Source organism: Falco punctatus (assembly GCF_963210335.1).
Source record: "Falco punctatus genome assembly, chromosome: 8".
NCBI lineage: Eukaryota > Metazoa > Chordata > Aves > Falconiformes > Falconidae > Falco > Falco punctatus.
The window spans coordinates 16,065,934-16,087,185 of record NC_137588.1 but is presented as its reverse complement, the minus strand read 5'-3'; the positions used below and the strand labels follow the sequence as shown (position 1 = coordinate 16,087,185).

General features: G+C 42.3%; 1 protein-coding gene across 5 annotated transcripts in view; it reads right to left on the bottom strand.

Moving 5' to 3' along the window:
* Positions 1-21,252, bottom strand: part of PIKFYVE (phosphoinositide kinase, FYVE-type zinc finger containing) — a 69,151-nt gene that overhangs the window by 36,709 nt on the left and 11,190 nt on the right. For 3 of the 5 annotated variants that reach the window (XM_080400239.1, XM_080400240.1, XM_080400242.1), the window contains 9 exons: positions 20,875-20,993; positions 17,333-17,504; positions 16,404-16,611; positions 13,872-13,961; positions 10,589-10,727; positions 7,830-7,987; positions 6,900-7,011; positions 4,997-5,141; positions 4,331-4,498 (listed from right to left, as the gene is read on the bottom strand). In XM_080400239.1, coding sequence (XP_080256365.1) covers positions 4,331-4,498; positions 4,997-5,141; positions 6,900-7,011; positions 7,830-7,987; positions 10,589-10,727; positions 13,872-13,961; positions 16,404-16,611; positions 17,333-17,504; positions 20,875-20,993 — 1,311 coding nt within the window. Of the gene's footprint in view, positions 1-4,330; positions 4,499-4,996; positions 5,142-6,899; positions 7,012-7,829; positions 7,988-10,588; positions 10,728-13,871; positions 13,962-16,403; positions 16,612-17,332; positions 17,505-19,952; positions 20,060-20,874; positions 20,994-21,252 lie in introns of those variants that run through there. The other 2 variants (XM_080400243.1, XM_080400241.1) reach the window with 2 other exon arrangements.

The window sequence follows — 21,252 nt, the reverse complement described above, 5'->3', positions numbered from 1 at the left end:
TTTCCTGAGACCAGTCCAGACCTACTGCCACAAACAGAATGCAAAGCCAGGCAGCTTTCAGACACAAACAGAAAGCAACAGAAAGTTGACAGGACACAAGCAATCACAAGTCTCTGAACAGCAGCACTCGAGACCCGTTACATACCACCATTTTAAAAATCTGAGCTTGTCTACAGTTGCCCAGCCTGCAAACAGATAATTAATGTACTAAAGGGAAGTTGCAGGCCTCCCTTGCAGCTCGATGGTTATTTGCAGATTCCTTTTGTCTCTTATATAGATTAAGAGTTTAGCATTACAAGCAAACCTACTGCTTGATAAAAGCTGGCTCACCCTCAAGACTACCTAGACTAAGTCATGTCACACTGCATCTACACATGAACATGCATACTAGCACCTCCATCCCTCTCTGCCTTGCAAGAGCCTCAGGGCAGCAGCTCCTGCTGTTAACACAGGCACATTTCTTACCTCAGATCACCCCTACATGCATCATTGCTCCACAGAATGTTGGGCAGGGGGGAAGGAGGAGGAGGTTCCTGTAGCATATTTTGTAGTCTTGTCTGCAAACCGTTAGCTATCAGGAGACTATCTTACAAGCATCCCTGAACAGCTTCACCAAATCAAAACAATAAAGAACCAAAAAACCCACCCCAGAACATACAAATTCCTAGGTCTGATATCTAAGGGCGTCATTAGAAGCCAATACCACAGTGCACACAAATTCACAGGTCTCCAACAGAAACCTGCAGGTACAGATTTTATACACCTTACAGAATGCTCTGGTTAAACATCAAAACAGACTGGCCAGCAACAACATCTTTTACCTTATATGAACAAATATGCACACATCCACAGATATCCACTGAAAACTAAGGCGCACCTCCTCAAAAGAACGGGCACCAAAATGACTCCTGGCAACAGCACACTAATCCTTGGCAAGCAACGGTGATAACTAACTGTGTCACGGTTATTCAGATCCTCTACTCTTTCCCCCTCTAACTAGATGCAGGCATCAAAAACTAACTACCCAAAATACTTGCTATCAGGATCAAGGATACCTGGCTGCAAAGACATTTAGAAAATAAAGTTTCCTGTACTGGTAACTGTATATCTTTAAGAACAGCAACTAAAACCCACATTTTAAATAAGTCACTTAATTTCTTCCCCAAATTTAAATGCAGAAAGCAATCTCACTTTGTTTCCCATTTTGATACACACCATTAAGTACCATTGCGTTTAGGCAGATGATACTATGAATGAGTCACCATACTCACTTGTAAGATACTACAAGCCAGCTAACGTGGAGTCACTAGAATTTCATAGAAACACACAAGACATTAGTCAGCCTGTAACATCACAAGAAGTCCTGCCATTAGACTCAGACTATATACAAACCACTCTGTTCCAAAACACAGCTGGTACATCACAGGCCATTGCTTCAAAGCAGCTGACCTCTGTGACTGATAGAAATTGCATATCCCTTAATCATTTGAAGAAACCCACTAACCGCTTAGATCAAAGTTGACCTGCACTTCTAGCACTGATGTTTTGTCCCGTCAGCCCTCCCCAATGACTGTAATTTACAGAGTTGTGAGTAAACTGAGTTACACTAGCCTCAAAAGGTGGGTGTGATCTTTAGTTTTACTTAATTTTCTTTGAAATAATGAAGTCACTGTCATCCAGTCTAAGGACAAAAGTCAATCCCAATGAAATCAAGCCCAATACATGTGTCCAGATCAGTCATAAGGAAGTTACTGACCCCTGACAGTAACAAATGCACCATGTCACTGATTAACTACAGTACTCTGTTCTTAAAATCACTGTGTCCCATCTTGCATAGAAGCTCAACTATCTAGCCTTCGCTGTTTAATTACTATGATTCTCTGTAACATCCTGGATGGCATCTTTTGTTGAATACACCCAGGATAAATCAGGAAAACAAGCTGAAAGTCTTTCCACTCTTTAGTATTTCCAGGTCAAAGTTTCAGAAGTCATCCATTTCACTACTCTAGGCACTACAGTATGCACTGTAGGTTTTGACCCACCTAATTTTTGAAAGCCTTGAAAAAAAAAAAAAAAAACAAACCAAACAAATCTAAGTACCCATGAAATTTCTGTCTCCCTATTGCCAAAAAGTGTTTCTTGCTATTCAAAATGTTGTCATTCATTTTAACTTGTTACTCTTTGGTTAGGTCTTTTTCCTCCAGAGATGGTCATGCCAGGAACCCTCTGTATTTGCAGGGGACACAGATTTTTCAAAAAACCTGCAGAATAATACCTACCTCTGCATGGTGTGTTTTTTAATGACTCACACCCCCACCCTATCCTAGTTCTGGGCATATTACTGAGACTTTCCCCTCAAGGGAAATCCATTCTCTTAAAAGCAGTTTTTCCCAGTTTTCTGGGAAATTCTATAAATTACACTCCTGCAGAATAACCTGGGTAAGAGACCACACATTTCAGGCACAGGTAACAAACACCAGTCAGCAGAGATTCACACAAGATAGCAAAGTGCTGTCAACATATATAATTCAAAGACAGAACTGTCTCTCTCTCTTCAGTCACCTAACCACTTGCCTTTTCTGATCTTCTCTGAGCTCTCCATCATCAAAGCCTTTCTCACAAGAGCTTCAGTTCTGGCTATAAGAAGCCTTGATTTGGTCAACAGTTTCCAAGAGAGGCAGGCTCTCTTACGTTTCCCCTTCATCATGTACTGCTCTTTGTATAAGGAGACAAAGACTGAGATAGGTCTGAAACCAGGACTATCACTCTGCTAAGTCCTTCAACACTGACCAGAATCAAGCTGAGTATTACCTGTTTTACTGCCAACACACACTCATAAAGATAAACATGCTACAGCTGTAAATTCAGAGGATACTGCAGCACACCTGGGCCTGTTTCAAGCTCATTTAATCCAGCATCCCTCCTTCCTAAAAGGAATTCATTAATATATTCTCCCCCTCTACACCTCTGCTTCCTTGCAGATGCGTTAGCTTTTCATTTGATTAGGGCATGAGCCAGAAACAGGTTGAAAGCAACCAATAACGAGCTGGTGTCAGCCATGCTGACAACCCATCCCTACTGTTGGGTCATCTGACAACTCAAATTTCAAACCTGCTCTGCTCCTCTCTTCGGAGGAAAAACCAAGCAGTTAAGATTTCCCTTCTTCCAGACATACTTTTAGCAAATAGCAAGAAGTGACTACAATGGGCACTGATAAATTCCTTCTCTAATTTGCCTCACTCTCCCTCCCGTGTCTAACATACTATGAAAGTCAGCTGTGACCAGTTCTCCTCCCTCACTCTCTTTGGTGACCGTTTCAGAAAATGCAATCTGTTTACAGGCATAAAGCAAGTCTTGCATGCTGATCCACAAGTCTGTTAGACTTTACAGAAGGATGAATTCATTGGAAGGAGTCCAAATTAATTCACATTGGATCATCTTGTAAAGTTGGAAATACTGAAGGGAGGGGAGGGAAATAATAATTAAGAATAAGAAACTCCTTAGAAGCAGCCAAAGACAGAAGTCTACAAAGCTGATGTAACCTTAAGTAAGGAATACATCTGTTGCTACCCAGCATGTAAGGCAACTAGAATATACTAGACCCAAGCCAGTGGCAAGCCCCAATTTCAGTCAGCCCTTGTCCAAGTTAGTGAATGCAGTTGTCAACAGGCAGGCACATTATCTTTCCATAAGGATTTTGCTTATAGTTAAGAGTCTTTCCATTTAGTACTCACTTAGGAGAAAAAAATTTCAAAAGAAGTCTTCGACACTGAGTATTTTATTTCTTCCTACTTCACTTAAGTGGCTGTTCTCTTTTGAACAAATGTTACATACATGGATTAAGTTAGGCCTCATTGCTCAACAGGTAAGATACTTCTGTCAAATGTAAGCTTATTAACATACAATTAGAAGTCAGCACAGAGCTCTTCCATATTGTGGGGTTTTTTTGTTCTTTGGGGTTTTTTCTTGCTTGCTTTTCCAGTTTAATCTCAAACTGTAGAGACATGTATCAAACTGGTTTATGCACGGACTATTTTTCCACCCCTGTTAGCCAGAAACTGTATATATGTGGATCTACCCTGTTATGTAGGTATGCTTCAACTGCAAAGAGAAAGTCACAGGGGAAGTTACACACTCTGCAGAGAAGGTGTTTCAACAAGTCTACTGAGCCTCCTCAGAGGTGAGCACATCAAAACTGCAAGTGAGTGCCAGCTAGATATCATTATTTCCCCCTCTGTAAGACAGCTACAAAAGTAGTGTCCAAATAGGTCAGTATTACTAGGGCCTAGCTCTCCATCATGTGCAACTCCAGCTGGTGACTACCTCATACCTTTTTGGTCGGCAGGGTGAGGGGGCACATGAGGGTACTTGGAGTGCTTCTTGATATGGAAGTTCACGTTGTCCAGCTCCACGTTCAGGCTGATGGAAGCGGCTGAATCACTGTCCATTGTGGACTGGAAGCTGCTGACTGAAGTGCGCTTGCTAGGGCTGGCGGAGTCTTTTAGTGTTGGGTAAGGGGGAAGATACGGGGAGGAAAAGGGTTCAAATGGGTATCATGAGGGTACCGGAGAGGAGAAAAATTGTCTTTAATACATAAAGACCAGTGTGCATTACTAAAGGAATACAGTATTTTCATCGTTCTAATCTTATCTTCATGTGTGCATGCTGACATATTGGGCATTCTTTAGCGCATTACTGTAAGGCCCAAATTAAGCAGAAGTCTGCCCGAGAAACAGACGGCAGCAATTTACATGCTTCTCCTCCATTAGAAGTATGAAGCTTTACCAGTTCCACTAAACACAAAATACTGTATATCCACCATAAGAAACAAGAGGACTAGCTAGGTTATAGTTTGCTTAGATCCTTACAGCCCATGCACGCACACACACAAACACATACACATATAAAGCAAGACACGGTTAAACTACTGTGTCCTGAGGGACTGGGGATAACGGGGGAGAAGGCAGAGTGAGAACAAGACTTGCGTGAAACTCACTGGCTAAGTTATCTTCTCCTTCATCAGCAATCTGCTCTGTGTCACTGTCAAACTTGATGTCTTTGAACCAGGATGGCTCTGAGTGTCCTTCTACAGAGTTCACAGAGTCACTGTCTGGAGATGGGGTTTCCGAGAACTCCGTGCTCTAGAAGACAAGGAAGAAAAAAAGGTGTTAGAAGTGCAGCTCTGCCGAAATATTAAGCAGCTTTAGAAAGCAGTCTGCTACAAGTGCAGATCACATATTTTAAAAATCAGATACTCTCAGTGGGCTGAGCCAGGTTAGTCATAGAGCCACCCCCCTTGCCATGAAATAGTAACTCTTTGGGACAGGAAACAAGTACTTCTTTACACTTCCCACGTGCTTAGTCTCTGCCTTCTCCTCACTTCCACACAAGTTGTGACTCAGTGGCACTAAAGGACATGTCTATTCTACTGCATGTTTTCTGTCACCACATCCAGCTCAGCAGTGTTGAATACTTGCTATCCCCAGCCAAGGTGGCGATGACCATATCCTTTGCCAGAAACCAGCACACGCAGCTTTTGGAGGAGGCTAGTTCTAAGTTACTGGAGCGATCCTGTGACTGACCAAAGTAGCTCTAAGTTTACTCACAAGTCAGGCTCTAGCTGGGGCTACTGCATCAAAGCAAAGCCTGGCGAGGGTGCCAGAGAACCTGGAGAGCACCTAAGCAATTTCCATCAGTCATCCTGATGCCTCCAGTCAACTCAAGAGGAAGTTCTCACTGTCATTCCTTAGGCTACAGTGAGCGCAGCAAGCAGCTGAGTCAACACCACTGTTTCTCCTGACTCTGTCCAGGGGAAATGAGATCAGACAGCACTTTCGGCTGATAAGAACAAGAATTGGCTTTAAACCTTGAATAACACAAGCCCCCTACAAGTAGTTACAAACAGGGATCAACAAGCACTTGCTAGTTAAGGGAAAACTTTTACTAACAAACTGAGACAATGCAGCTGACTAGCTGAGATACCAGATGAAGCCTGGAGCAATCTCAACGGAAGACCATGTGACTGTGGTCAAGAGCTGAAATGCACAAGGGAGACAAGATGCTAATGGCTACACGCTTTCTGACCGAAGTCTATGAGACAGCTGAGCCATTCTTTGTTGTAAGAAGCTGCAGAACATGAAAGACTCGGCTGAAAGCTTTCAGGTAATAGCAAGGCTACAGATAGATCTTGTTCAAGTTAAAAAGTGTCTCTCAGTCTCTCAGGCCAGTAACTGCTCTTACCTCTCAGCAAGTTTGACTGCAATGAAATACAGTACGATAGCATCTCTGGTCACTGGTTCCCTGCGTCCCCCTCAGCTAGCTAAGCTTATCTGGAGGCATGACAAAGACTCCCTTCCAATCTTGCATCATGTGGCTAAGGTACTGAATTCTTTATTCTGCCATCACTGGAGATCAGAAGGTGGTTACCAATATAATATGTAAGAAGATCCAATACTGTATATCTAAAATATTCATTCTTTGGAAGTTTTTAAAGAAGGAGTTTTGAAACAGAAGACCACCACTGTGTCTCAGTCACCAGTAACTGCATACAGACTCCAGATCCTGCACATGATAGCACAGCTGCCACAAGCACAGACTGTACCGTCCCAAGGCCTCCGTGGAAGATGTTCGCCACGAGACGCACTGGCCTAGACTGGAGAACCTTTCTTCCACTTTAAGCAGTACTACATATAACAACTCATCCACCACATAGGACAGCCTCAAAGTTTTCTGGGCAAATGCTGCTTAGGCTTTCCACTAAGGAAAAAGGCCTGGAGCCCAGCTCTCTGTACAGGAGAGCTGATTCAGAAAACATACAATGGCTGTTGAGAACAGGATTAGAGAAGATTCTAGTCAGCAGCCAAACCCAGCAAGAACCACAGCTTTCCTACTCCTTTTACCTGTAATGGTCTGTAGAGAGCATACTCATCTCTGAAGAGCTGATCATGATGACTGACACATTCTAGCCAGCGTCCATCAACTAATGCTTGTCCTATTGCAATGGCTTGGACCCTGGAAGCATAAGAATAGAGATGGTTTTCTAAGTCTAGTCCTAAACACACATGTTTTATGGTACAAAAGGAAAGAGTAATTGGTGACACACTATTTGACTCACCAGTATCCCATTGCTATGTTTAACCAAACACTAGTTAAAATACTGTGGAGAGGCAGCAGTGTACTGATTCAAGTATGGAGCTACACAAAGAGACGGCCAGAACTCTCAACTCAGCTGAGGTGCCCCACAGATGATTAAGACATACTGCTTGTGATCCTCTAATATTGTTTGGTTGATTTACAGATACTGAGCATCTCTGCTGAGCAAGGACTGCTGGTCTATGCTTAAGAACCATCTCAGTTTTATCCTGTTCACACATAGTTAAATATAACAGATTCTTTACACTCGCTTACAAGGATAAAAGTCTGCCAGTCCCACCAAAAATCTAACCACCAAACACTATTACACATATATAAAATATATCTCTGATCCCAGGGGCAGACTTGCTCTTTGGAGTATTACTGAACATTTCTGGACAGTCTTTGTAATACACTCACTGTTCTCCAACTGTTCGAGTAATACTTGTCCCATAAGCTACCTCCCACACCAGCTCCCAAACCAGACAGCCCCCTGTGCCCTGTTGTTTTGGGCCACACAGAGTTAGAACCCTACCTGCTTTGGCAGGCAGCAATGAATAAAACCGAATTTTCTTTCTTTCTCACCTCCCTGCAACAGAATCTATCTCTGCAATCTAAGGTAGCCTATATCAGCTAAAACTCACAACCTTCTGTCACAAAGACAGAAGACACCTGCTGTCCTAAAGCACCAGGGTTACCTTGTGGTTATGTGCCCATTTCTAATGAGCCAGTTGACCAGCTCTTTTCCCACAATACAGTTGGGATGTGTCCGCAGCCAGTAGCGATGGTCTTGAAATTCCATCCCACTGTTGTGATGGCAGATTTTCTTCCAAAGATCTTTCAGCTGGACTGAGTCCTGGACAAGGAGATGTGCAAGTTACTTACTAGTCTGACCTTAGCACTGGTTTCAAGGACATCAACCCAGGCCCTCAGATCAGCTTCCAGATCAAGAGCCCTCTGCAAACAGGCATAAAATCTAAGCTGTTCTGCACACCCTATGTGAAGGTGCAAACAGAAACAGCAAACAAATGTGAGATCAGCTCCTTCTATCCTTCCTTTTACATAAAGTTGAGAACAAGAAACAAACAAAACAGGTACCTTCAGACTGAAGGGGGTTTTGTTTTTAATGCAGCAAGGTTTTGTACTGCCTACAAGACACATCCTCATTACTACCCTCTTGCACTCGATTCTCAAACTCAGGGGGGTGTGTGTAAGTATAGAGGACAACGAAAATCCATCCTTTGGAAAAAGGCTTTTTTATATCATCTGTGCTCAACCTAGGCTTTGTGAAGCCTAGTAGTCCATTATCAAGCCCAGATATAAAGCAAATACTTGACACAGCAACACACACTGCTATGTTCAAGTTACTGAGGATTCCTTTTTGTATTGTCCATTATCAAGCCTTTTTTAGACACTGCTAGCTTTGGCTACTGAGCAAAAAAAAGGTGTGCACCCCTCCTAACTCAACCATTTCTGAATCTCTGGATCTCTTCCTCTCACCACTTGGAACAACTGCAGCCTATACCCTCAACTTATTTTGGAGCCTGTTGAGCATGTGTGTCAACTCTTGTGTAGGCTATGCTCCATCCAAACTGAGCTGTCGCTGCACCTGGCCCCTTTTGCTTTCCCTTATGTGCCCTGGCTTGACACAGCACAATCCGTTGTTGCAGAGTGGGAACTGGGATTATTTTGAGCGCCACAGAACACCCCAAGGGGTGGAGAAGAGACACTGCAGCTCACTTTCTCAAATACCTCACTCATTCTATTTTTGTGTAACAGGGCGGAAGGGAAAGCTGTAATTAAATTTTACCTGGTTTCAGTTTTCCAGTTAACTGCCAGACCCACATTATTGCACTTTCCCAAGGGTGCCCTGAGATCCAAGAGTTTTGCTCCACTTCTGTTACTGGACTGGCTTTCTGCTTTTATTTCCAGCAGTGACTGTCCTGGGTATTATCATAAAACCAGTGTCGGTAGCTCCCCTTCCATACACAGCACAGAGTCAAATGGATCAGTAACAGAACACATCACAGTATCACAAGATTTTGTGCAACTGGAAATTTCACAGTTCAGCTGCCTTGTAGTTTACCCTTAACTCACATGGTAAATTCAGTAAACTTGACAAACTGGCAGAACACAGCAAACGCTTTCAACTCAAGGGTTTTGACCTCTAGTTCACAGAAATATGTGCTCACCCCAGTGTATGTAGACCCTCCCCTACCTTTTATGTCATGAGCAAAGTTCATTAGTCTTCTGAACGGAATATATTAAGCTTTAAATTAATTCTTGATATAGTCAGCTCCACATGCTAAGGGCATTAAACAAACAGTGGGAATTCACAGAAAATCCTACATTAATTGACACTGCATCTTCTGCTCTGACATGAACAGAAGTGATACTGCCAATCCTTTTCTCCCCCAAGGAAGGAAACAGACAAAAAATTGAACACTGTGAAGCTGAAATGCACTGGGACTTGATAATCTTGGTCCAAGTTGCATTCATAGCATTTAAAATTTTATTTTTCTCTCAGTAACATATATGCATGGGGCAGTGTGGTATAAAGATGTGCCTTAAAAATGTTTCTCCCACACACGGTTATGCATTCACAGCACATCCAGTAAAGGAGTTGTACAACTGAACAGGAGCTAGAGTGTTTTCACACCTTCAGGAATATTTGTATGCATTCTGCTGACAGCAGGTAAATACCTGACAACACAGAAATTAGCCTTCCCGATTTAAAACTGGCAACGGGGAGCAATCTTGAATTTGCTAATGTGTGAAAACCACTCCCTTCCCTTCTCTGCATCTTTTTTGTCCCATTAGTTGGAAACACTTCCCCTCCCTCAAAAAAAATCCCTACCGTTTTCTACTGAACACGGTGCAGTAACTGCCACCTACAACACCGCCTCTGTGGGGAGGAGATAACAGGATTACATAGAACACTGCTGTACATTGATTTTTCTTTGAACAAGTACGTCACTACAACCTTCTACAAAATGTTATATTTATTCTGCAAACAAAGAGGCGGGCCAAGTTATTTGGCCCGATAAGCTGTAACAGCTTTAACTCATTCATTCTGTATGCAGCCATTTAAAGTTTCCTATGTAGCCTATGAAAAATACAGAATCACATCATTGTGATACAGCTGCAACCATGATGGGTTTAACCCACAAGAAGCCACCACACACCAACTCCACACTGCATAACACACTTTCCAAGACGAAACCTGTAAACACCTTTATGTAAACACTGCATGAAACTATGATTTGTTTCAGGCAGATGGAAGCACCCAAAGCAGCATCAATATTCTCCAACCCTGCCCCACCTGAATGAGGGGTCCAGGTAAGGTAAGAGTGCTCAGAAAAGAGCTTTTAAAGGCAGCAAGATACTCCTGCATGATATAAGAAAGACAAACTTCACTGCCTTCACAGAGCAAGACAAACAGAAGCCTGAAAGGTACCAGAAGGATTTTGCGCTCATCCTCGCTCGTCTCAGCCTTCATATGCGTGCGACTGGCCTGTGGGCTGACAGATGTCTCATAGGCAGGCACCATCGGTGAACCTGACCGATCCAGTGATAGGTTAGTGATGCTGGCTGATCTGTAGCGAAAGAGAGAAATATTGAGATGTAAGTGTTCATTGTGCAGTGCTTCACCAGAGCAGCCATTGATCTTGTAGTGTGCCAAAAAGGAACTTAAGCCTGTGACACTGTTCACTCTCCTCAGTACAGACTTACTGCTTAAAGACTCTTACCCCATCAAAGCAGAAGAAAGGATCCCTAGGAAGCAAGTGTACTGCTTTAGAGCATCTAAGTTAAATATAAACTTTTGTAAAGCTCTTTGTAGGAAGCAGAATTAAGTTAAGACACAGCAATTCATATATGTCTGCATTTGAATAGACTGAGGCAGGGATGGGATACTGGTTAAGTAGAAGCTCCAACAGTTTGGAGGCAAGACAGATGGCATGCCAGCAACAGATCCCATTACAGGATCCATGTAACAGGGCAGAGATTCCCCTTCTCCTTGTCTTATTTAAAATTCCTTCTCTCCAGCCCTCTGAAATATATGGTTGAAAGCTTGCAGAGTCTGGAAGTTTGCACACCTATTCCCCAGCTGGCAATCTTCCTTGTACTGTGATACGCAATATCCATCTGATCTCAGCTCAACTGTTAGGAAATCTTGGCTAGTTCCAGATACCCTCTGCTCCAATGTCCCACAACTAGAGTAAGCCTCTCAATAACTAGGGTGCAACTTCTCATCACACAGCAAAAAGCATGCAGTGTAAGCTATTAATGCTAACAGCACTCTACGGAGCGAGGATGGAAAACACTTCTGCATACAGCAACAGGGAAGCTCAGAACACTAATGCTGAACTGCCTCAAGAGGCTTGCAGCAGTCTCAGTGATGAGAACTGTTGCCAGCCTATAGCCTTTGGAATTAAACTCCGATAACTTCACAGAGTTTGCTAAGTGGCTAACAGACACTCTAATTAAATTCCCAAGAATTCTCAATGGTTTGTGCGGCTGAGTCCTGGCATGAAATAGTAATGCCACCCTATTTCAGATTTTGTACTGCAAGAAGGCGGCACTGAAGGTGCAATAGTCTCAAAATCATTGCTTTTTCCTCCCCTGTCTCTTGAGGAGGAATACTGGTCTGATAAAGGTTTTTAGTTAGGTACTTTTTAGCAGAATCAAAGAAAACTATGTTGGCTCTACATCCATGTAAAGGTGACAAGCAAAAATTTTCTGTCATAGTCAGGCATTCAAGGCAGGCTAAAACTCTGCCAGTCTTCTACTGTTCAGATGCTCTCAAGTTTACAAAGTTAAAACTGGAAGAGTTACACAGCTTAACAGAAAGCATTCTTAGTGGAAGATGAGACTGACATCAAAGTCCACTATTAAGCACTCCTCCCGTGTGCTTTTTTTTGCAACAGTTACTTTAACTGTACCACCTACCTGTAATCAGCAGGTATTTTTTTGTGTAAAAGGGCATTTAACAAGCACTCTAACAGTCAGATTTCATATCTGTGTCTTTGTCATCACCAATTACATCTGGGACTTAATTGTATTTATCTTTTCTAAAAACAGAGGGGGAGATTTTGCAATGGCAATCCCCATCCTTTAGAAGAACCTGCAAATGAGAAGTTCAAATCCCTCTGCTTGCAATGTTTGACTGTTGTGCTGGGGTTTTTTTCCCCTATAAATAATCAGTCTGAGAAAAAAACCAACACGTCCCCCACCCACAGGGAAAACAAATAGTATTAAGTAACTTCTGCTACCTGCATCTAAATGCACTCAGCCTGCACCTTTTTTGCTTTGTCTCATCTACAAAGTGGCATGGTCAAGCTTGCCTCAAAGAAACTTCAACAGCTGCTTTGAGAAGATCTAAAGGCTAGCATTGCTCAGCCCAAAGCCAATAGCTTTGCTTCCACAGGTTCAGAATTTGAGCAGAGATAGGTTATACCTCATCGTTATTTCTCAAACAGGAGTCCAGACAGGTAAGTACTATGGTGAGGCCATGATTAGCCAGAGAGTTAAAATTTAACTTTAATGAGTGGTTTGAGCCTGCCAGGTCCATCTTACAAACCTCCTACTACTGCATGTGTGAGCAAACAGCAAAGGCCTTTTAAAACAGACAACGTCAATTCAAACAGGATGCACGACAGCATCCTCAAGTTTTCAGACATGTCTTGACATCACTGCAGTTATTTAGCATTGACCTTTTAACTCTGAATTCCTTGCCATTCCAAAAATCTGGAATTGATTTTTGGCACGAGTTTATCCACCAGTACTTTACTTCCCCTAGGTGAGATCTTTGGTTCTCAGCTGTACAGTGTGCACCTATCTTCTCCTAACTGTTCCCATCTCACAGAAGATAGATTCCAAACAGTCCGTTCCCTGAAAGGCACACCCAGCATCCTTCTCAGCAGAGTTCCCTAGTCTTTGCTGGTCCTGCCAGATCCCTCTAAATTGCTAAACATTCTGCATTCCTGCAGCACCAATGTAAAGAAGTCTCCGAATATCTCTTGCCTCCAACACTGAAATTTGGATTATCTTTGCTCTGCTTCTCATATCCTTGCCTCACCTTCATTCCTCCAATTTAACCATAACAGAAGTATGTAACCAGAACCACAGCAGAAGCACTATGAAGTGGAAATTACTTGTTCTTCTAATACCACGGTATTTAAGCTCAAGCATTCACAACTTCTGCTGAAGATCTCACATTTCCAAGTTTACCCAGCACTCTTGCATAAAGACCTATGATGGGATTTTAGCCTAAGGAAGCCTGGTAACTTAAAGATCGTAATTAATGAAAGTGCAGATGGAGCAGATAGAGGAGGTGGAGGGGAGGAAACCCACAAAACAAACAGATGAACACTACACCTCTGCTCCTCCATGACCTCAGTCTTTGCCTACCATTACCATATCCCTGTTAAATCCCTTTTCTTCATCTTCCTCAGAACCACCTTCCTTAGCCAGTTCTTCCCCTTTCTGTCCTCTTTACCACCACCTCTATTTGACTGACTAAGCAGCAAACTACAGGTTCCTCAAAAGTGGTATATTTATTAATATGAATATGTGCCTAAATGGTCTTTCTGTAGCATTACATATGGGTAATGAGGTGTCCCTTTTTAAAGATGAAACAGCATGCTCAGTAAAAACAAGCCCCAAAATACAGGCTTTACAGATAAGAGTGTGCTAGGAGTGCATCCAGGACAGAAAATATTCAGATATGATTAGTTTACCTGTTCCTAGCTGGTGACTTCCCTGCATCCTCCTGCACAGACCCAAGGCGTGCAGACAGCGTGGTAGTTGAAGAGTCTGGGTGAATCAAACTGCAAGGAAAAGGAGCATGTTACAGATGTTTGAGAGATTTGCCACATGCAGCAGCATCAGAACAGTTGGAATTAAAATAAGGTTAACCATAATGTTACCTCTCATTCACACCCATGACTTAAAACAATGAGGGAATAGGGAAATCTTTCTCCAGCTGTGGGCCAATGATATTTGAAGGACAGTGCTCAAGTTCTCTCCATTCAGACATAAGTCTTGGACAATACAGACTCTTCCCACTTCTCGTATTATCTTGCCTTCACACCCTCTTCCCCTATATCACTTTCTTACACATCCTCCTTCTTTGCAGGCTGTCATTCCACCCTTTGGAGGCAGAGGCATTACCCTCATCTCCCTAACACATCATCTTTGCAATCCAAGCAATGCTATCTATAGCTATTGCTAGACAGCTTTTACCAAGACAGCCTGACAACCTTCTGTAACTGTTTAACCTGATCACTATCACCTTTGCCTTCCTTCCCCTTCCGCTGCAGGAGGGAGGACGGCAGATATTCATACACCATCAAAGTAAATTCCTACTGGCAAAACTGTTAACAGATAAAAGCCACTACACTCCAACTGACAGAGCCATACTGGCTGTACTCTGGGATGTAGACACGTTACTAGCACAATAAATGTTCTTCACGAGAAAATGTACACAATACAACTTTGCCTGAGTACCTGTACTTGCCAAGAGTACACCACTCCTTCACTTTTAAAGGTCACAGCCCTTCAAGTTAGTTAAAGCAGAAGCCCATGCCTCCATGTTCCAACTGCTCAAATAGCAGAGCAAGATTAGACAAGTAAATACAGCATCACTCCCCTAAATGCTTTTCTCACTGTTTTGCAGTGTATGACAGCAACAGGCAAGAGCCTTATCTCAAATACATTATTTTGGGAAGAGACTCAACTCCCAAGTTTTCTTCTGAAGCAAACCACTTCTCACACGGAAGCCATATATTAGAAAAAGAACTTTACTTCCATTACAAAGCTGTGAGTTGCCACCTTCCACTGTGGTGGCATTTAAGTTCAATGTCTTGAGTTCACACCCTTGAAGGTCAATCAGGAACATACCAAATGCAGTATTAAAAAAAGCACCATAACCCACTGCAAAGTTTTACATTTTACGAGCAACACTCACTGAAGGAAATTACCTAATCTCGCTCTCTCCCTTTCACACACAAAAGCAGCCCACGTTTACTCAGTGTTCCCCAACAAGACTAAGTGTTCTACTACAGAAAGTTACTAGGCTTTCAAGAATAGCCACTATTTCCCTTGAGTACTACAAGCTGCCCAAAATAAAGACATAAATACTTGCTTTACATGTTCTGCCTACAAGCTGTTGAATTGCTATAATAAAGATACTAATAACACATCAGAAGACAGAACTAATGATACCATCTATTATTTTGTACACCTGAAGAGAAGCATTCCGAGCACACATACTTACTCCCCAATTCAAAATCTGGTAGCATTTATCCCAAGTATTGCAACATTACTGCTTTAGGTGACCATGACATTAAACCAGAAGTACTTTCCTTTAGGCCTAAAGCCAGCTCTTTAATTGCTTCCATATAGGAGCACCATACTCTGAAAAGCAACATGCAAAGCAAGAATCAGGGCACTTTCTGAAGACAGTTGTTTCTGAGGTTTTCCTTTTAAAACTATCAGAACCACCAGAAGAGATTTGCTGAGAGGCACATGTCACTAACGCTACCCCTCAGTTAAAGAAAGACTTTGACTCAAGATTGTCTCCGTAGTTTCATACCTGCCTGTTCTTCTGTTTTTAGTGAAATGAACACAAACACCACATCTCACTATTTCTCCAGCCCACCCTTAAATTAAATAAAGGTCCTCAGAAATTAGCTTGTATACCATTTGATAAGTAGTACAGCGATCTTTCATTCATGGCCTGAAAATTAAGAACGCCTCATTTGAGAGCAATAAGAAAAAATATACTTTGGAAGGAGATCAGAGAACCTTTATAGCTGTCCTTTCAATCCCACTTCAGTTGAAACAGGTGGTTATTTCCACCTTTTCTCTTTCATTTACACAGACAGCATCTCTTTATTTTCTCGCTCAATTGAAAACCTGACAGGTAAAGCATCAGTGTTACACTGACTTGCCTCTCAATACATTGGCAGTTAGAAGGGATGGGGTTTTGGTTTGTCTTTTTAAACTCTGAAGCTAAAAGCCTGCTCTGCAACTGGTATAGAATCACCGATTCAGTAGGTTAAAGGAAAAAACTGCAAATAATTTAAAACTCCACTAGGAAAGTTGCCACGTTTCAACTCAAAAAGAATACTAGAAACAAGCACAGGATTAGAATCTTTTTACAGATCTACTACTAAGTTTCCCAGATGGAAACCACCAGCTTTTGTCTAGGTGTGTCAGCCTGAAAACAGTTACGATTCTGGAGCTCAGCATGAAACCATTCACTTTACCTTTGCCAGGTTAGATCCTCCTCCAGAAAGATGTTGCGGCTAGCTTTACGGCTCCCAACTGGTGTGCGCGGCTCGCCAGGATCCAGCACTGATACAGAACATGCAGAATCTGACAAAGCATTTAAGTCTTCTCCAATGGAGTTACTGTCTGTGGAGTGTGCATAGCTTAAGGCTATTTTGCGGCAGTAAGTGCAGGCTCGGAGATCCCCTATGGAAAGAGGAACCAGAGAGTGTAAGTGAACAGGAACAAATAGTACTCTGTTCCTACAGGATGAAAGGTGTGTAGGGTAGAAAAAGCAGGGTTTCCTGTTTCAAAACCTCTTTGCTTGTTTAAGTCTACTTCTCATATCCCCTTAAAGAGCAAAACCCCAGATAACTGTACATTCAGGGAATTCCTCCAAGTCAAATGATGGATAACACGCGAGATCAGTAAGAGAGAGACAGGTTGTGGGGGTAGGGAGAGACAGCACATGTGCACACTGAAATCATGGTACAACAACAGCCAGTCAGATATGACATACCAGCTGATGTCTGGAAATAATTATCTCCTTCAGGAGACGTCTAGAGTTTGGTAACTGGTGAGCTTCCTTCACTCTCAGTTAGAACATGTGGCTCATAAAATTTTAAAACTACCATCACTAAGAGCAGCTTTTACTTGAACACGTTTTTTGCAGTGAACATCCTTGTTAAACAGTGGCCATTTTTGACATCATGGATGTAGTCTTGGTAAAAATAAGCAGGCATGGCATAATCCACCATTGTGCATGAAGAAACTGGTAGAATTAGGTGCTGTGATTCTTTTTGCTTATTTCTAAGCTCACTAGAGACCTGTACAGCATTCTCTAGCAGATGCCAGAATATAAAATGCAGTAGCCCAAACAGAGCTGAGCACACAGAGAATGTTCTGCTTCTCAACAGGTAAACCCTACCTGTGTAGCCCATGAATTTTCCAGGGATTTCCTGGTTGCAGCATCGACTACAGAAGATCTGTCCACAAAGTCGACAGTGGTGCCTCCGCCGGAAGGTGGTGAATTTCTCACTGCAGTCATAGCATTCTTTGCACTGGCTGTCAGGCATCCAGTACTGCTTCAAGTCACTGTCCTACAAGGTAAGGCAGCAGAGAAAAGCCTTTTTTTGTAAATAAAAAAAAGCATGTTTGGACTCATGATTGCTGTATAGACCATGCATATGAAAAGGACACTCTCATATATTCATATACATGTGTGTATGTTCACACTCTCGTGTATAAGGCACACATATGCACAGAAAGGATTTTTCATGTGGTTTTACAGGGAGCCAGAAGGCTGAGAGAATTCTTAGCTGTGAGAATAAACCTAGTAAGCCTTTGCCTTCTTTATCCAAGATGCAAGCAAAGCAGATAAAAACTATCCTGAGCTGTAGAGAAAGGTCAAGAAGAAACCAACTTATGAAGTATTGATTGCTCTTCCCTCTCACTCGCCTCTAGCATATGACAGGCCCTCAAACAAGCACAGTTAAACAAAAAAAAAAAACAAAACCAAAAACCAAACAGAACAAAGAAACCCAAAACCTGCACATTAGTTGAAGCTGTTATCCAGAGATAAATCAAATTATCAGGAATTACCAGCAGCGCAGGAACATCATTTCAACAGCTAACACTGGAATGTACTTTGAAAGGACTATAGATACATGTGAAAAGTTCTGTTATATGATCAAATTCTTCAAAACCTCAGTAAATGGCTGTAAAAGTCTGTGTCCCAGATTGACATTGTTTCTAAACTCCAGGTTAACTGCCATGTGAAGACAACTGTGGAACACACATTCAGCAGATTTACAGCATGCATACAGCCACAGGAATTTTTGTCTTGTTTTTAAGACTTGAAAACAAAGAGTTAAAACTTACATTTGGTGTGGTAGCTATAAACAACAGAGCAAGACAAATCTCTCAATTATCATTCTGAGCACACCAGCTACAATTACCACAGATGGAGACAACTGCTAATGGTCACATGACAGCTCTAACTGTGAAACACTGCTAGAGTTCAGTTCTGGCAATAAGCCTTTTCAGAGGGACTGACTACCCTGAGTTTTTCTTAGGAAGGGGAAGTGCTGCAAGATTTTTCTCAAAATAACCCAAGAAGAGAGTAACCACAGAGAAGAAAGGTGATCCATATTCTGATTTTCACATAATCAAAAAAGCGCACACCCTGGGGGTTTATTTTTGGATGTTCACAAAGTGAAGTTTGACATAGCTGCTAGACAACTCCGAGACCAAAACAGCTATGATCAACGAGACAACAATTTCATGCTGTCCTTACCCAAAAAAACTTGTACAGAGAGAGGCTGAAGACTGCTCAGTGTAGTCTATAGTGTTCCAAAGAGTCTAGAAATTTTTACAATGAACACTAAGCTTCAAGCAGGGAAAGATGCAGCAAAAAGCTTTGCCACGGAACTGCTGCAAAGCTACAGGGGATGTCAATTAACAGGTTTTGCTACAGCTCTGCATGATAAGCCAAGCCTCTGGTTCTGCCACAAAAAAAGCAGCTGTTCCAAGCATTAATGTCTCTGCCCACCATCTCTCTCACATTGCCTCTGCCCCACTTGCACCTGACTGGCTGTTTAGAAACCCGGCTATTGCTGGTGACACCTTCCAGCTCTCTGCCTTGCTCAAGTCACAGCCAACGCTCATGATAAGAACAGCCTACAAAGAAGAGTTCAGAACACAAGTCTGGCCCCTATTTGCAGTAAACGTTGATAAGAGCAGCCCCTTCCAGGATCTGACACATACCTCCTATAACAGTAAAGTGGTCTCCTGCAGAGACAGACCAAATCCACAAGAAACTGTTGCCTAGAGCGACTCAAGCAAGACATTGCTGCAGTGGAGGGAAGTGATGCATTACCATTTGCACGGAAGTCAGTATGCTGGCAACTAACATACTGCTTTCAGAGAAAGATCTAAACATACACATTTACTGCTGCATCCTGTTTTTTTGAGCACTTCTCCAACACCTTCAAAGGTGTCTGAAAATCTCGAGGCCCTTCAGAAGCTGCCACAAACTGAAATATAAATAGGGGCCACACTCAATGCCCTACTCACTGCAATGAAATGCTTTTGTTTCACCCTCAGAAATACTGCCCTTTCCACCAAAGCAAAGTCACTCTTACAAGTAGAATAGCATTTTAAGTTAAGTGAGCTTACGCCAAGTCTACCTGTAAAAGCTACCAAGACAGAAGTCTTTTTCCTCTTCAATCAGTTTAATTAAATGTACTTTTACCTGTTCATGTCTTGCTCCCAGACACAGCTATTTATATCATCACTTACAAATAGTTATGGCTTCTTTTCTCAACTGGATCCTCACCTTAAAGGCATGGTCCAACAAAGCAGAGGAAGGTGAAATCAACAAGTCAGTAGCAAACACCAGATCCTTACCCAGCTGAATCAAACTTGATTAACACTGATTAATATTTGCTTGAAAGAAAACACTGCTGACCAATCACTACCACAGTAAGTAGCAGATTTAATTAATTATCAGAATTCTCATTACTATTTTGACAATCAATGTGTTTTACCTGCCCATGGTTAGTGTCCTGGTTTCAGCTGGGATGGAGTTAACTTTCTTCTTAGTAGCTAGTGCAGGGCCGTGTTTTGGCTGTGATGTGAGAACAATGTTAACAGGACACTGATGTTTTTAGTATACTAAGTGGAGGAAGGTTTCTTGGGCCCTGCCACTGAGAGGGCTGGAGGGGCACAAGAGACTGGGAGAGGACACAGCCAGGACAGGTGACCTGAACCAGCCAAAGGGATATTCCATACCATGGGATGTCATGCTGAGTATATAAACTTCAAGGGTTATCTGGCAGGGAGGATTGTTGCTTGGGGACTGGCTGGGCATCGGTCAGCAGGTGGTGAGCAGTTGTACTGTGCATCACTTGTTTTCCTTTCTCCCTTTTCCTTTAGATTTTATTATTTTCCCCACTTTCCCATTATAACTGTTTTTATTATTGTTATTGTTCTTACATTTTTATTCTGTTTAAATTATTAAATTGTTCTTATCTCAACCCTTGAGTTTTACATTCCTTTCTGATTCTGCTCCCCACCCCTCTGAGTGAGGGAGAGTGAGCAAGCAGCTGTGTGGTGCTTGGTTGCCAGCTGGGGTTAAACCATGACAATTAGGAATAAAACCATCAGGTAACACTAGATTAGGTAACAGAAGTGGGAAGGAGCCTAAAGTGAGAACACCTGGTCCAGGTCCAAGAAGCTGAGCAACTGAAATGTTTCACTCCCACAGCATGACAGAAGTTTGACACATCAAAAGTCAGCATTAAGTTCCATTGTTTCCCCTGCACTCACACAAGAATTTGTGAGTTTATTCACTCATCCTTCAAACATGTGAACCCCCCACACACAATGTACCTAAAAAATGATGCTTAGAGAAGCCTGGTAAACAGTTCAGATTCTAGATAATCTGGCCTACAAATCCTTCCGAAGTACCTGGCTCTTCCCCTCCATGATTTCCTTGAGGCGCTTTAAAACGGTGCTGAGGCTTCTTAACTGAACTGCTGTTCGAGGATCATGACCTCCAAGAGGTGGTTCTACTTTCCTCCGATAGTCTGGAAGGGAAGGGACAGTAGTATTCATTTCTTCCATGATACATCAACATTCACATCACAACACAAAACCTCATCAGAGGGAGAAATGTTCACATATGTATGTACTTTACGAAGTTACAGTGTGTATCACTTTTTGACCTTGCACTCCTCCCCCAAAAGGAGCGTCTGATGTCAGATAGCTTGCTTTGATTGACATTTTAAATACCATCCTTTGTTGACAAGAACCGATTTAAGTTCTCTGAGAATGGAAACGCCTTTT